This window comes from Neophocaena asiaeorientalis, unplaced genomic scaffold (assembly GCF_003031525.2).
Source record: "Neophocaena asiaeorientalis asiaeorientalis breed wild unplaced genomic scaffold, Neophocaena_asiaeorientalis_V1.1 scaffold65, whole genome shotgun sequence".
NCBI lineage: Eukaryota > Metazoa > Chordata > Mammalia > Artiodactyla > Phocoenidae > Neophocaena > Neophocaena asiaeorientalis.
The window spans coordinates 18200081-18214727 of NW_020173215.1; the positions used below are offsets into that span (position 1 = coordinate 18200081).

Sequence of the window (14647 nt, forward strand, 5' to 3'; positions counted from 1 at the left end):
GCTTTGTGTCTTTTGAACACTTGGTCCGGGACATTGATTTCTGGTCTGAGCAGTATGGAGTCTATCTGTCCCACTCCAGTGTGACTGTGCGGGTCCATCTGCCCTAGTCAAGGGCTGTCCTTGCAAAACTACCGGACCGTGCCCTCCAGGAGCTGGGCCCATTGGCAGGGTCATCTCAGTAATCAAGGGCTTGTAGCTCCCAGGCATCCTGGGATCTCATGAATCCGGTCAAAGTTCGTACTGGGCCCTGTCTTCAGGTTCTGGAAGCTACTAGGAGAAAGTTCCTCCATCAAATACACTGGCTGCTCCTGCTCTCAGGCAGCCCCTTCTACTGAGTGGAGACACAGGGGTGAGCACAGGGAAATGCTGGATCGGGAGAGGGCTCCTCCCCGCCGCCGCGACAGGCCCCTCTGGTTCAGCCCCGGTGCCCTCTGCCTTTGCTTCCTCATGTTTCTGCATCGGAGGTTTTATTGATCCCGTGCAGGAAGCTCTGTCCTCCCATCTGAACGAGAACCTCATCCCTGTGGCTGAGAAAATTCCAGCCCCTAACTTTCTGTGGTTTCAAGACTGGGACCAGGACTCAGAGCTGAAAGCTAAACTAGCTCCAAAAATGTCTGGACACAGCGGTTTCTGCCCACACTGTGAACAACGAAATGGTCCCCTGAGCCCAACCCTACCCTGAATTGTACGGTGTATAAAATTATTTTGTTATTTTGAAATTCTTTTTTAAACATGGAGAGAATAAGTGAACACTATATCTGCCAAAAAAAAAAATCAAAAAAACACCATGGTCCACAGGAAGAAAAAAGTCTTCAAAAAATTTTTAAAAAGTGGGCAAAGGATCCGAATAGACATTTTTCCAAAGAAGATATTCACATGGCCAAGAGGTACATGAAAAGGTGCTCAACATCCTTAATCATCAGGAAACTGCAGGTCAAGACCACAATGACATATCTCTTCACACCTGTTAAAATGGCTATCATCAAAAAGACAAGAAATAACAAGTATTGGTGAGGCTGCGGAAAAAAAAGGGAACCCTTGTGCACTATGATAGGAATGTAAATTGGTGCAGACACTGTGGAAAACAGTACAGACGTTCCTTAAAAAATTAAAAATAGAACTACCAGAGGAGGAGTCAAGGTGGAACTGTGGGAAGATGCGGAGTCAGCCTCTCACCACAACTAGGACGCTTGCCGGCCACTGGTGGGGGACTCTGACCCCCAAGGAGACAGGAGGAACCCCAGAGTAAACCAGTAGGATGTAGGGGGACCAAGGGGGGAGGAGAAGTGGAGACCAGATAAGATCGGCACCCCTGAGGCTGGGGAGATCAGGAGAGGCAGGTGGGAGGGACTCTCCAGGAAGAGCCGGAGAAGAGTGGAGGGTGAACGCCTGGTCCACTCGGTCCAGGGAGCCTGCTGAGCTTCCAAGCTGCTCCCCCAGCCCCCAAAGCCCCATCCAGGCCGCATGGGTCCTGGGGGCATAGGAGGGAGGCCAGGGAGATCAGGAGTGGCAGGCGGGAGGGGCCCTCCGGGAGGAGCAGGAAAGGAGCAGTGGGCGATTGCCCTCCCAACTGGGGCCGGGGGAGCCTGCTGAGCTCCCAGGCCAGTCTCCTGCCCCCCAAAGCCCCCTCCAGGTCACGTGGGTCCTTGGGGGCATAGGAAGGAAGCCGAGGGGAGAACAGGAGAGGCAGGTCCGGGACCAGATGGCTTCACAGGCGAATTCTATCAAACATTTAGAGGAGACCTAACACGAATCCTTCTCAAACTCTTCCAAAAAACTGCAGAGGGAGAAACACTCCTAAATTCATTCTACGAAGCCACCATCACCCTGATACCAAAACCAGAAAAAGATATCACAAAAAAAGAAAATTATAGACCAATATCACTGATGAACATAGATGCAAAAATCCTCAACAAAATACTAGCAAACAGAATCCAACAGCACATTAAAAGTATCATACACCATGATCAAGTGGGATTTATCCCAGGGATGCAAGGATTTTTCAGTACACGCAAATCAATCAATGTGATACACCATATTAACAAATTAAGGAATAAAACCCATATGATCATCTCAATAGAGGCAGAAAAAGCTTTTGACAAAATTCAACACCCATTTATGATAAAAACTCTCCAGAACGTAGGCATAGAGGGAAGCTACCTCAACAGAATAAAGGCCATATACGACAAACCCACAGCAAACATCATACTCAATGGTGAAAAACGGAAAGCATTTCCTCTAAGATCAGGAACAAGACAAGGACGTCCACTCTCACCACTATACAGAGAAGAAAAAGGAATAGAAGGAATCCAAATTGGAAAAGAAGTAAAACTGTCACTGTTTGCAGATGACATGATACTACACATAGAAAATGCTAAAGATGCCACCAGAAAACTACTAGAACTAATCAATGAATTTGGTAAGGTTTCAGGATACAAAATTAATGCACAGAAATCTCTGGCATTCCTATACACCAACAATGAAAAATCAGAAAGAGAAATTAAGGAAACACTCCCATTTACCATTGCAACAAAAAGAATAAAATACCTAGGAATAAACCTGCCTAAGGAGGCGAAAGACTTGTACTCAGAAAACTATAAAACACTGATGCAATCCCTATCAAACTACCAAACTACAGAATTAGAACAAAAAATCTTACAATTCGTATGGAAACACAAAAGACCCCAAATAGCCAAAGCAGTCTTGAGAAAGAAAAACAGAGTTGGAGGACTCAGACTCCCTGACTTCAACCTGTACCACAAAGCTACAGTAATCAAGACAGTATGGTACTGGCACAAAAACAGAAATACAGATCAATGGTACAGGACAGAATGCCCAGAGATAAACCCACATATACATGGGCATCTAATTTATGACAAAGGAGGCAAGAACATACAATGGAGAAAAGAAGCTGATTCGCTTTGTTGTGCAACAGAAACTAACACGGTATTGTGAAGCAATCATACTCCAGTAACGATCTATTAAAAAAAAATACAACTACCATATCAGCAATCCCACTTATGGGTATATACCTGAAAGAAACAAAATCACTAACTCAAAAAGATACCTGCGGGACTTCTCTGGTGGCGCAGTGGTTAAGATCTGCCTGCCAACACAGGGGACACCGGTTCGATCCCTGGCCCGGGAAGATCCCACATGCTGAGGAACAACTAAGCCGGTGCACCACAACTACTGAGCCTATGCTCTAGAGCCCGTGAGCCACAACTACTGAGCCCATGTGCCACAACTACTGAAGCCCGTGCTCCACAAGAAAAGCCACTGCAATGAGAAGTCCGCGCACTACAACAGAGTAGCCCCCGCTCACCACAACTAGAGAAAGCCCGCGTGCAGCAACGAAGACCCAACGCAGCCAAAAATAAATAAATAAGTGTTCCTTAAAAAGAAAAGAAAAAAAAAGATACCTGCACTCCCATGTTCACTGCAGCATTAATCACAGGAGCCAAGACACGGAAACAAACCAAGTGCCTATTGAAGCATGAGTGGATAAAGAACGTGTGACACACACACACACACACACACACACACACACACACGCACACACACCACACAGGAATATTATTTAGCCATAAAAAAGAAGAAAATCCTGTCATTTGCAACAGCATGGATGGACCTTGAGGGCATTGTGCTAAGTGAAATAAGTCAGAGAAAGATGAATACTGTTTGATCTCACTTATATGTGGAATCTAAAAAAACCAAACTCATAGATACAGAGATCAGACTGACAGTTGCCAGAGGTGGTGGGGGGGGAATGGGTGAAGGTGGTCAAAAGGTACAACCTTTCAGTTACAAGTGTGGAATTAACCCCAGAAACCTCAGCTCAAGTTGGACTTGGGACAGGCCTGTAGGGGAAGCTCTCACGCCTATTGAAGAAGGTGTCTCCTTCCTGCTGGAGAGTAAGTAAGGGACGCCAAGTAGGCGCACATCTCCTCCTCTTTGGGGTGATTGACAATGCACAAGAACACATGCAATTAAGAGGTTGGAAAGAGAAGACTGAAGGAGAAGTCGAGGGACGAGGGAGTTTCAGCGAGCTGAAGTCTGTCCGTGGAACTGGGCTGCAGGGTCCGGGAAGATGAGGACCTGGGAAAGCCCACAGGTGGCCTTTGCAGAGGCATTTCTGGTAATGAGATCAAGAGGCAAACCGCTGAGGATGGAGATAAAGAGGGAAAGCAGAGCGCTAGAAGCAACAACAATAAACTCCTGAAACATTTCTTTTGAAAAACTGTGTAGTAAACAAGAAGAGGAGGACAATTCAGGAAGCCGCAGAGCAAAGAAAGGCTTTGTTCCGACTTGTAGGCTGGATCAGCAGCGCAGCTCTAGGCGAGAAGGAAAGACAGACTTTTATGTCTCGCCGCGTGGAGTGTGCAGCGAAGAGAGCGTGAGTGAACGAAGGAGACGCTCAAGACGCAAACTGGAAGAACTGATCATGGGAAGAGCAAACACAAGAGGGGATGGGGACCAGGATGGGGGACGAGATGTCAGACGGAGGAACTGGACGGACACTGGTGCTGGCCTGGGGCTAGACTCTCGCGGGGGAAGCGGCACTGCTGATGGTGTGCGACGTACAAGGACTGGCCCAGGCTCTAGACACCTCCCCCCACCATCCCACCACCTGGGAGCTCACGCATTACAAGCCCCGTGACTCAGTTACTTCAGCTAGAACATGGATATCACGGTGTGTGCCGGGCCCACAGCAAGTGCTCTGCAAACATTAGCTGCTATACACTTACCATCACCAACCCAAGAAGCAGCACGACATAATGGGCAAGAAAAAATTCTTGGGGTTTTGCTCTTGGTTTTATCATATGACCGTTCAGAACCTGAATTCTCTCATCAGTAGAAACGGGGAACTATCTCATAGAGTTGTTCTAAGGGTTGATGGAGATAATCATGTAAAGGGTACCACACACCCCTAAGAGAGCACCGTCAGCAGCCCCATCCTGGCCCAAGCACGAATCTGAATCAATGCCCTTTTTATCACTGCAGGAAGACCATTTTCTCTTCCTTCTAGTAATCCTACTTTGACCCACACATAAAACACTGGGAAGAGAGCTCTGCCTGCGAGGAAGGAAGGGAGAGGGTCAGGAATGGCTCCACTGCCCACTGCTGCCCTCGGCTGGGTGAGCACTGGATGGCAGCCGGGAGGGCACACGGTGGGGGCTGGCGGAGGTGCGGGGGGGACTGGAAAACACGGTGAGCAGTTAGGAAGCCTTACTGTGGCCACAGGCCGGAGGACTCAACCCAGCCCTGCCTGCAACAAAGCAATGGACACTGCCAGCCTCCTGTCATGGCTCCACCTTCTGCTTCTATCTGGCCTGTCTCAGTGGAGAGGACGAGGTGTTAGTTACCCAGAACCTATAAAACGGAGACTAGGTAACTTTCTTGGCTCTTCTGTTTATGCTGGATTGAATGTGAAATAGGCAAAGGACTTCGGGATTCATACATCACCACCACCCCCACCCCCCGCCAACAACAGAAAATGAGAGGTCAAGGCCATTACTCAGACTAGCTCCTGTTCTAAGAAATAATACCTGAAATGGGCAAATTCAAAGATCTCGATTTTCAACGGAGGGGTGAAATTACTGTCATTGTTTAAGCAATGCATAAATAAAAATTACCGACTGTAGATGCTAAAGACACCTTATTTATATAAAAGACAAGATGATTTATTTTATCTCAAAAGCAACCAACACAGTAATTCTGCTGCCTGGTGCCTTTAAAAGAAATGGCATCAAAATACACGAAGAGATAGAAATAGACATTTGTACACAACCATACACCCCTTATTTACAAATACTGGACCAACTGAACAATGCCCAAAGACACGAGTGGCAAAACCCACGTGCCCCGGTACCCGGCCCGGGCTCCGGAGCAGAGTGTGGCCTTCTCGATATTCCACGCCATGCATGGCTGTTCAAATTTAACCAAAATTAGACTGAGTAAAAGCTCCTCAGTCACAACACCACACTTCCAGTGCCCCTCGGCCACGTGTGGCCAGAAGCAACTGGATTAGTGCAGACACAGAACATCTGCACACTGCAGGAAGCTGGACTTGACAGCACTGCAACATACCATAAAAGTATTTCCCCTGATTTCTGAGAAAAGGAAGAGGACGTTAGAGCGATGGGTGAGTGAACAGCACGGAAATCCACTGGAACGCCATGGAAATCCACTTGGATGCGCCTAAGGCCGCAGAATGCACTGCTCTTATCCAAAGAAGGTAGAAAGCCGTCCTTCAATGTGAACTGCTACCCTTCTGGTGTCAGATCCAAACCAACCGATGGCCAAACATTAAAATGGCCCACATACTAAAAACAGCTTATCCTTCACATGGCTTAATTATTTTCTCAACTTTAGACGTATCGCAGTGGATGGGACATAAATCAAAAGATCCTCAAAAAGAAAATTATTTCAATGGTAAGTAAACAAGGTGGCTGGAAGCTGTAAACCATCATCAAAATTAAATTCTGGCCACACTCTTGGGCCGAGGGCGACCGCTGGTACGTGAAGCAACCATGCAGAGGTGTCCTTCTCCATCGCTCCCAGACCACGTGAGCCCAGGTCCCTGCCCGCCCCCTCAGCCCCTCCGAGCCCTCACCCCTCTCGGCAGGAACACTCTCTCCGGAGGGCCAGCTCCTTCTCCTTCAGGCCTTAGCTCAGCAGCCCCTAGGAGAACCTGCCCCTACTGCCCGCCCCCGCCCCCCGTGCTGGCTGTCACTGTGCTTTTGTTTCCTTCTCAGGAGATAGCAAGGCTTGTGGTGACATATCTGTGTATTGTCTGTCCCGCTAGACTGAGCACCACAGAGGCAGGAATCACGTCAGCTGTACTGACCACTGCACACCCAGGGCCCAGCACAGTGGCGGCGGACTCAGTGCATCTTTGCTGAATGAACAAAGGTTGACAGCCGTAACTATCTCCTGCTCTAGTGGTATGTATGCGGGTATGTGTGTGTTTTAATTTGTATTAAAGGAATATACACACGTGCTTTTTAAATCCCACAACAGATGGGGGCTTCTGCCTTTACAGGTGCCCGCCCCACCCCTCTTAAGGCGACCATTTGCTATCGTTCTGCTCTCAGTCGTGGTGTTACCTCCAAACTTGCCTTGGTACGCTTTCATCACCTAGAGTGGACCGTCAGTCATTCTGTCTGCTCCCCTTCCCTTACTACTGGAAAGTAACCCTTTCTCCCAAAGGAATGCTGTCCAGCCTCTCACCCAGCCCAGGCTGGCCAGAGCACCCAGGGCTCACGAGTCCCTCACAGGACTCCCGCAGGGGCTGAGACCAGAGGCCATCCTTTCTGCCGCGGGGAAGGAGCCCCACAGAAAACAAAGGCAACACAGTAGAAGAACTGAGACGTGGAAATACACGACGCGGCAACAGAATTAAACACACCAGAGGCAGTCACGCCCAAAGAGAGCACCTCCCCCCGCACTTCCAGGACTCAAACCACTTCCAGGTTTGCTTCATATTTGGACCATGACTTCCTTGCTGTTTGCTTTTCCTAGAGATTAGAATTGCCTTTCATTTTTTCTTGCTGAGAAAAGGATATGCCTGTACCCTATAACTAGCAAGACATTCCTTTTGAAAACACTCATTCCTGTTGAAACACACTGACTGTCCTAAGGCGGGCCGGTTGCTTCCTATGCTTGCTCCATGGCTGGGATCTTGTGACCTCTCTCTTGAGCGCACTGTTTTTTTTAATCCACAATCATATGTAAAGGCAACAAAAACATCTCGTCTTTCCAAACCTTTAAAACAGGAGGAAGCGCCCGGGTTTACTGCTTTCATCAGCACAGCGAGCGGGGCAGAGCTGACGCTGGGCAGCGCCTCCTCGCGCCCTGAGAGTGTGCGCGGCGGGGCGGGGCGGGGCGGGGGGCGCAGATGCTCGAGTGAGGCTGGTGTGATTCACCTACCAGACTTGAAGATGTGGATCAAACACATGAGCAGCGTGCCTAGTTCTTGGCAGTAGAAGGTATGCTGCTGTTCACTCATTTCCACTCTTAGCTGTTTCGTAACAATGTCCTCTAAAAGGATGCCAACCAGTTGTAGCAGAAACCTTCAAAGAAAGGGAGAAGGGTGACAGTGAAGTAGGGGCCTATTGCGGAGCACTTCTGGGAGGGGGGCACACACGTAAAAGTAATATACACAGTAGATATGGGTAGGGCAGTAGGGTAAAAATGCAAGTAAAGTGAAGTGTTCGAAGCCAGCCCTCTGGATTAAGTCACTTTACCTCTCTGCGTATTACTTTCCTCACTAATGAGATGGCAGGAATCATACTACCTTTAAAGGACTGTCAGGAGGGTAAAATGACCTGCAGTGTTTCTTCAAAACTTTATAAACCATGAAGTAGGGCGATAACCCGCCACAGGAGTTTAACGTATCCTCCACGTTAGCCCCCTGCTTAAATGTGACAGCAGGAGCCACAGGCTGCCTTGCCGAACCTGCGGACAAATGGGTGTCGAGCAGTTTCACTGGATTTATCTCCACAAACACAATGGCGTCCCAGGCCCTGATGACCAACCAAGGGCAGCTACGTGGACATTACGGTGGACCCTGCAGGAAGGAGCACGTTCTCAGGAACTGCGCTTCCTGGACACGCTCTACGAGGTATAAGTCAGCGTGCACCCCGAATCCAGCAAAGGTGGATACGCAGTCGTCTACACAACAAGCCTTTTCGGTGCCTGAGTTGTGATCGCCACCCTCAAGGAGCTTCCCAAGAACTGATAAGGGCAGATGTGATTTGATGCCACAAGTACACCCAGGGGAGCACAGTATGAGCGTTCCACCCTGGCGGGGAGGGGGATTTTACTACTGACAGTGTTTAGGGTGGCCAGCACCCGGCGGGAATAAACATAAGACTGACTTTTAGTGGGTTTTCCTAGGTTTTCAAATTCTCTGCAGGCAACCACACCCTCACCGCCTGCACCCACCCACTACTACCGTGCAGTCTTAACGAGGGTCTGATTCAGGATGTGACAGAGCCTGCAGACAGGCATGACCAAGGGCCACAGGTGAGGCAGGCTGGGCAGAGAAAACACACCGACACAGATCCCTTAACCCGCCTCGCAGAGCTGAAGCTAGACTCAGTGACCCCAAACACCACACGGCGGCCTGAGGACACGCACGCGGAAGGCTCCGATATAGAGCGTACCTGGAAAATGTTTCTTCTGGCAAATCCTTCGTTTGTCTCCCTTCACTGTGTTCTTCCAGTACTGAATTACTGCCCCCATCTCTTAACCTATTAATTATCGGACAGCAGAGTAAATGCGCAGAGAAGGAAAGCTCCTGAATGCGAGAAAGAACAATGTCTTCAGTTGACTGGGAAATCAGAACCCTCAGAATGGCTAGGATCCCGGCTATCCACAGCTGAGCAGTGCTCACAGATGCCTAGAGGAAGGAAGACAAGGAAGTTATAGCTAAAGGAAAAAGACGATTAAGTTCTTCCTGATTGCCAAGTTCATTTATGAAAATCACCCTGAGTTTACAATTCCACCAATAAATCTGTCTCATTGGTTCTCAAAGTGTGGTCCCAGACAAGCAGCATCAGTACCGTCTGGGAACCTGCTTAAAATGCAAATACTGAGGCTCCACCCTGGCCCCAGCAGAAACCCCCGGGTGCCCCACACAGCGGTGAACCCAAGATGCCATCAGGAGGCGGGATACTCACCAGGGTATCTGGGGTGACGAACATACTCCGTAAAAGCATGTCCACGGGACGGAGGGAGGAAGGGGCCAAAATCTCAAATAACGTATTCAACACTCCAAGTGCTTCGTGAGAATCAATGTGCATCTGTTGTAATTAAACGTCACAGATATTTCCCCGTAAGCCAACTGAAATGCCAACTTTTATACCTCACATCAGTTGTCTCAAGGTCAAATAACCTTGACCATGCATCATTCCCACCCCCGCACTTAAATGCATTTTAACTTCAGTAGTGAACCAAGTAAACATTTTTTAGAACAACACTGTAACACAGCTGTGTTTTTTCCACGATGGAAATCTTTGCATTTAGATTTTTATTAAATAAACCACAGATGCTTTCTGTAAAAAATTCAAATACGTAGAAGTATGAAAAGTATCAACTGAAACCACACCGCCCTGACCCAGTCACCATCAACACTTCAGGAACCAGCCTCTCCCGCATCTCTTTACACGCAAGTAATGTACCTAAATGGGTATCATACACGCTGTATCTTTTTTCTTTCTTTACTGTCACCCCATCCCTACCCCACTATGTAGTAACACATGTTAGCAAATTAGTGTATTTCTCGTTAACTTTCTCCACATTCCTATACGTGTAGAGAGATTTTTGTTTAAGTCGTTTTGAAAAATCATGTTATAAATGTCTCTGCTTTTTTCCATTAAAAATATAATGGAGAACTCCCAAGGCAACAGGTTTTAAAACCTAACATTTAAAAAATTTTGTTTGGCCTCTCCGTGCAGCATGCAGGATCTTAGTTCCCCACCCAGGGATCGAACCCTGGTGGCCCCCCCAGCAATGGAAGGGCAGAGTCTTAACCCCTGGACCGGCAGGGAGATCCTCCTAACATTATTTTTAAAGGTTGCAAAATATTCCAAATTAAGTCTCTACCACAGTACACTCAACCACTCCCCTACTGATGACTTTCGTCACTACTAACGAGCGTGGATACACACAGTAACATCTCCACAGAGGGCGATTTTCTCAAGGTGCAGGTCTGAGCCCTGCTTGGCGTGGAGCGGCCCCTCTGCGGTGGGAAGATGAGCCTCTTGCCGGGGCCCACCCGCCGGCAAGGCCCTCTGGCCGTGACCTGTCGGCTACGCGGCCACGGAGCCCTGGGTCTGGTGGTGCTCAGGGACGCCACGACGGCACGGCCGCCTGTCCTGCAGAGGCAGTGCCCCTCCGCTCTTGCCCTCAGGGTGGACGCTGGCCCTCGTGCCCCCCAGCTTGGCCGGCTGCCGCCACGTCTCTCCCTCTCTCCTCCTGCCCTCTCACCAGCGCACACCGGCTGGGCTTCTGTTCCCTCCGTTCCACCAAAGCCGCTCCCCAGGGACCTGCGTGTGGCCAAGTGCGGGGCAGTTCCCAGGGCCCGTCTGCTTGGCCTGGCAGCAGCACCCAGCGATCAGTCCCTTCTCCGGGAAACACCTTTTCTCCTCGGTTGTAAGAATACCACGCCACCTGCTCCTGCCCGTCTCGCCCACGGGCCCCCCCGCCTCCCGGGGCTTGGCCTTCTCCCCCTGCCCAGCTACCCTGGGCCCCGCAGCGACCTCGTCCACCCTCAGGCCTGCCCTCCAGCTCGCACCCCAAAGGCCTCCTCCAGCCTCCCTGGCGCCATCCAGTGTCCCAACCAAACACATCCAAACCAGGCTCTGACCTCGTCCCGAAACCCGCTCCTTCCACGGTCCGCCCAAAGCCATCACGCTACAGCCACCTGCCCGCCCCTCCTCTCACATCCCTCACCCCACCTAAGCCGTCAGCAAAGCTCACTGGTTCTGCGTCTGAGCTGCGTCCAGCAGATGCCCCTTCTCGCCCCTTCGCTCCCACCCCCAGTCCACACAGGCCCTGAGCCATGAGTGGCTCTCCCTACACCCCCGCCCGCCTGTTCCACTCTCAAGTTCACTCTGACCCCCTTCGCACCAAGCCCTCCGAGGGTTCCCCAAGTCCTCCACCCGGAGAGCTCTTCCTCAGGCATCTGCTCGGCTCATCCCTCACCTCCTTCCAGCCCCGCGGATGTCACCCATTCAACAGTGTCACCCCCAGCCGACACACCTCCCCTCCCTCCAGCGCTCTCAGCTGGCATTTTATACACATAACTAGCTTAGTCCCCTCTGCCGTCTGTCTCCCCACCCCGTCCCAACTGAACGCTCACTCTGAGAGCGCCCGCTTCCCTAGCCAGGCCGACCCAGATGAACAGGCATCTGCCGACTGTACCCGAAGTGCTTCGGACCCAGAGCTCTGCCAGCAGCTGGGACGGATCCCTGGAGGGACCGTCTTCGGCGCGTCCCTGCTGCCCGGTTCCCAGGGTGGTGCAGCACCCAGAGCACAGAGTCCTGCCCTCGATGCCAGGGGTTGGGGGGAATGGGCTCCATCCTACACACACAGCCAGACCAGTGCCTTCCACTGCGCTTGTGGAAACCACCGACTGCATCGTTTGACCACAGAAATCCTGATTAAATGACAGATAACTGCCAACTTACTTTATACGTGATAAGGAAAAACACTCCCCTACAGAGCAAACAGAGGACGTTTGACTGAGCAGAATGAGGGAGACAGGGTGTAAGCGAGAAAGGACGCAGCCCTGGAGGCACTTCCCCAAGGGCGCCTTGGGACCCAGGGGACGTCTCTACCTCTGGCCTCCCACTCGCCCAGATGGCACCAGTAATGACCATAAAATGTACACACCACGAACTGACGAAAAGCCCACCACAAGCGCCCACCTCTCACGAGCATCTTCCCCCACTTCCACGGTGCCGCAGTGACCCTACACGCGGGGGGAGGGGGACAAACCTGTTGCCTGGCCAACATCGGGAGGATGATGTCGGCTACCTGCCGAGACAGCCGCTTCCACTTGTCCTCGCTCTCCTTGTGGCACTGCTGCAGGACCAGGATGAACATCTCCAACACCTGCACAGAGGGAACGGCCGGAAGACACTCAGACCCCAGCCCACGTGCCCCCAAGGAGGGCCGATGCAGCCCTGGCCCCGGGACACGCAGGAGGACCACAGCACTGTCATCTCTACAGCTTTACAAGACTGACAACCACAGGAAAGGCACGAAAGGAAAGCCAAACTCATCTCAACCTTTGGCAGGACACAAGCACAGCCCTGACTAAACTGTTGTGCAGACACCCTCTGGCTTTCGTGTGTGTTAACATCTGTGCAAAGGTCACCTTCTACTGAGGACACCATACTTCAGAAGAGTTGGCCTTGGGTAAGCACGAGTTTGTTAGTGATCCCTTCCAAACAGAGACCCCTAAAAGCCTGTTTTGGTGAACACGGTCTCCCTGGCACACGACCACCGTGAAAATGCTGCCAGGAAGGCTTCCAGAACGACAGTAGACACGAGGAGCTCCTGCAAAGCCGAAAATGCTTATCACCCGCCTGTTGGCAGAAAAGCCTGCAGCCTGATCTGTGAACGTACTGGCCAGGCTGAGCCCGTTCCCTGGAAAGCCGCCCGGCCGCCTCCACAGCTGCCTCTCCCTTCGAGAGGCACTTCGGGCAGCACTTGCACGACAGGGCCCACTCTGCGCTCATCCCGGCTCTCCTAATCCAAGACCCGCCCTCTCCGTTCCGTGAACCAGGCCGGGAGCTCCGGGGCCGCTGTGCTGGCTGAGCCGCCCTCCAGGCCTCCCACTAAACTGCATGCTTGCCAAGAGCCGGTTATTGGTTCTCAAACCTCTTTGCGGTAGTCGTACTTTTTATTGTAATTACGGGATTTAATTAAACACTAAAAGCATTTAACTAAACACTACCTAGATTAACCAAAATGAGAATGCACAAAGAAAGTGTTTCTACGAGAAAATCTTACGATTTTATGAAGATTCAAAGACAAATAGCTAAAAAGAATTACCAAAATAAGTGAGGGCTAGGCAACTGTACCAGCTACAGAAGAGAATTCATTAAAAAGCCAGACTTCTGTTTTCAGACTGCCTCACACACCACCTGAAATTCCTACTCCACCTTAAGGAAAACGAAGCCAGAAATCAGCACCAAGAAAAAGCCTCTGGCCCTCCCTCAACACACTGGTAAATAAATGTACAAATAAAGTCGTTAAATTATTTCACGTTGAGATTTTAAAAAATCATTCTTTAGAACGCTACCATTTTGATCGACACTGTTGACTGGTATTTGGTCCTCATTTTGGAAAAGAGGGCCTCCACCATGCTTACCGCCTTGAACGACCTCGTGACCGTCGGCCAGGCCACACTGCCTTCAAGACAGACCCCACCAAGCCTTACGTCCCGCTGCGTCTCCCCGCCCGAGAGCCCAGGGCCGGCACAAAGCCACACTCACTGAGAGCAGGCAGCAGCCACGTGGCACTTCCTCCTGTCCCTGCAGGGACAAGGAGGGGTCAGCGACCGCCCCACACCTCCTCTTACCTGATGGTACTGGATAAGCCTCAGTAACATGGACACCACCACCTCCTTCTGGGTTTCAAGCTCTTTTCCTGCATCAGCTTTATTGGTTCCTCTTAAAACGAACAGGTCGTGGACTATAGGCTGCAGGGCTGGTATGGCTGTAGGCACAAAAGGGCCCACTAAGAAGGCAGTACGTGACAGATGCATTCGGAAGACAGCACTAACACCTCCAAATTATTTTCAAGAAATAAAGAAAACCCTGACCCATACTTGGCTTTGTGATAAGACATAAATTAAGGTTATCAAAGAGTGCCGTGAAATTACCTGTATACCATCCTGGAAGGCCATGGGTCTTCCTCTGACACTGGATAATGTTGTGAAGATTTTAAAAAACAAAAAAACAGGGCTTCCCTGGTGGCGCAGTGGTTGAGAGTCCGCCTGCCGATGCAGGGGACACGGGTTCGTGCCCTGGTGCGGGAAGATCCCACATGCCGCGGAGCGGCTGGGCCCGTGAGCCATGGCCGCTGAGCCTGCGCGTCCGGAGCCTGTGCTCCGCAACGGGAGAGGCCA

The 14647-nt window shown here is 50.7% G+C and overlaps 1 protein-coding gene across 1 annotated transcript in view; it reads right to left on the bottom strand.

The window, feature by feature from the left end:
• HTT (huntingtin) overlaps positions 1-14647 on the bottom strand; it is a 135895-nt gene that overhangs the window by 38658 nt on the left and 82590 nt on the right. Inside the window, exons 37-41 of the mRNA XM_024745086.1 lie at positions 14099-14235; positions 12508-12624; positions 9687-9809; positions 9171-9406; positions 7933-8075 (exon numbers count right to left, since the gene is read on the bottom strand). Of these exons, the coding sequence (XP_024600854.1) occupies positions 7933-8075; positions 9171-9406; positions 9687-9809; positions 12508-12624; positions 14099-14235 (756 nt within the window). The remainder of the gene's footprint in view (positions 1-7932; positions 8076-9170; positions 9407-9686; positions 9810-12507; positions 12625-14098; positions 14236-14647) is intronic.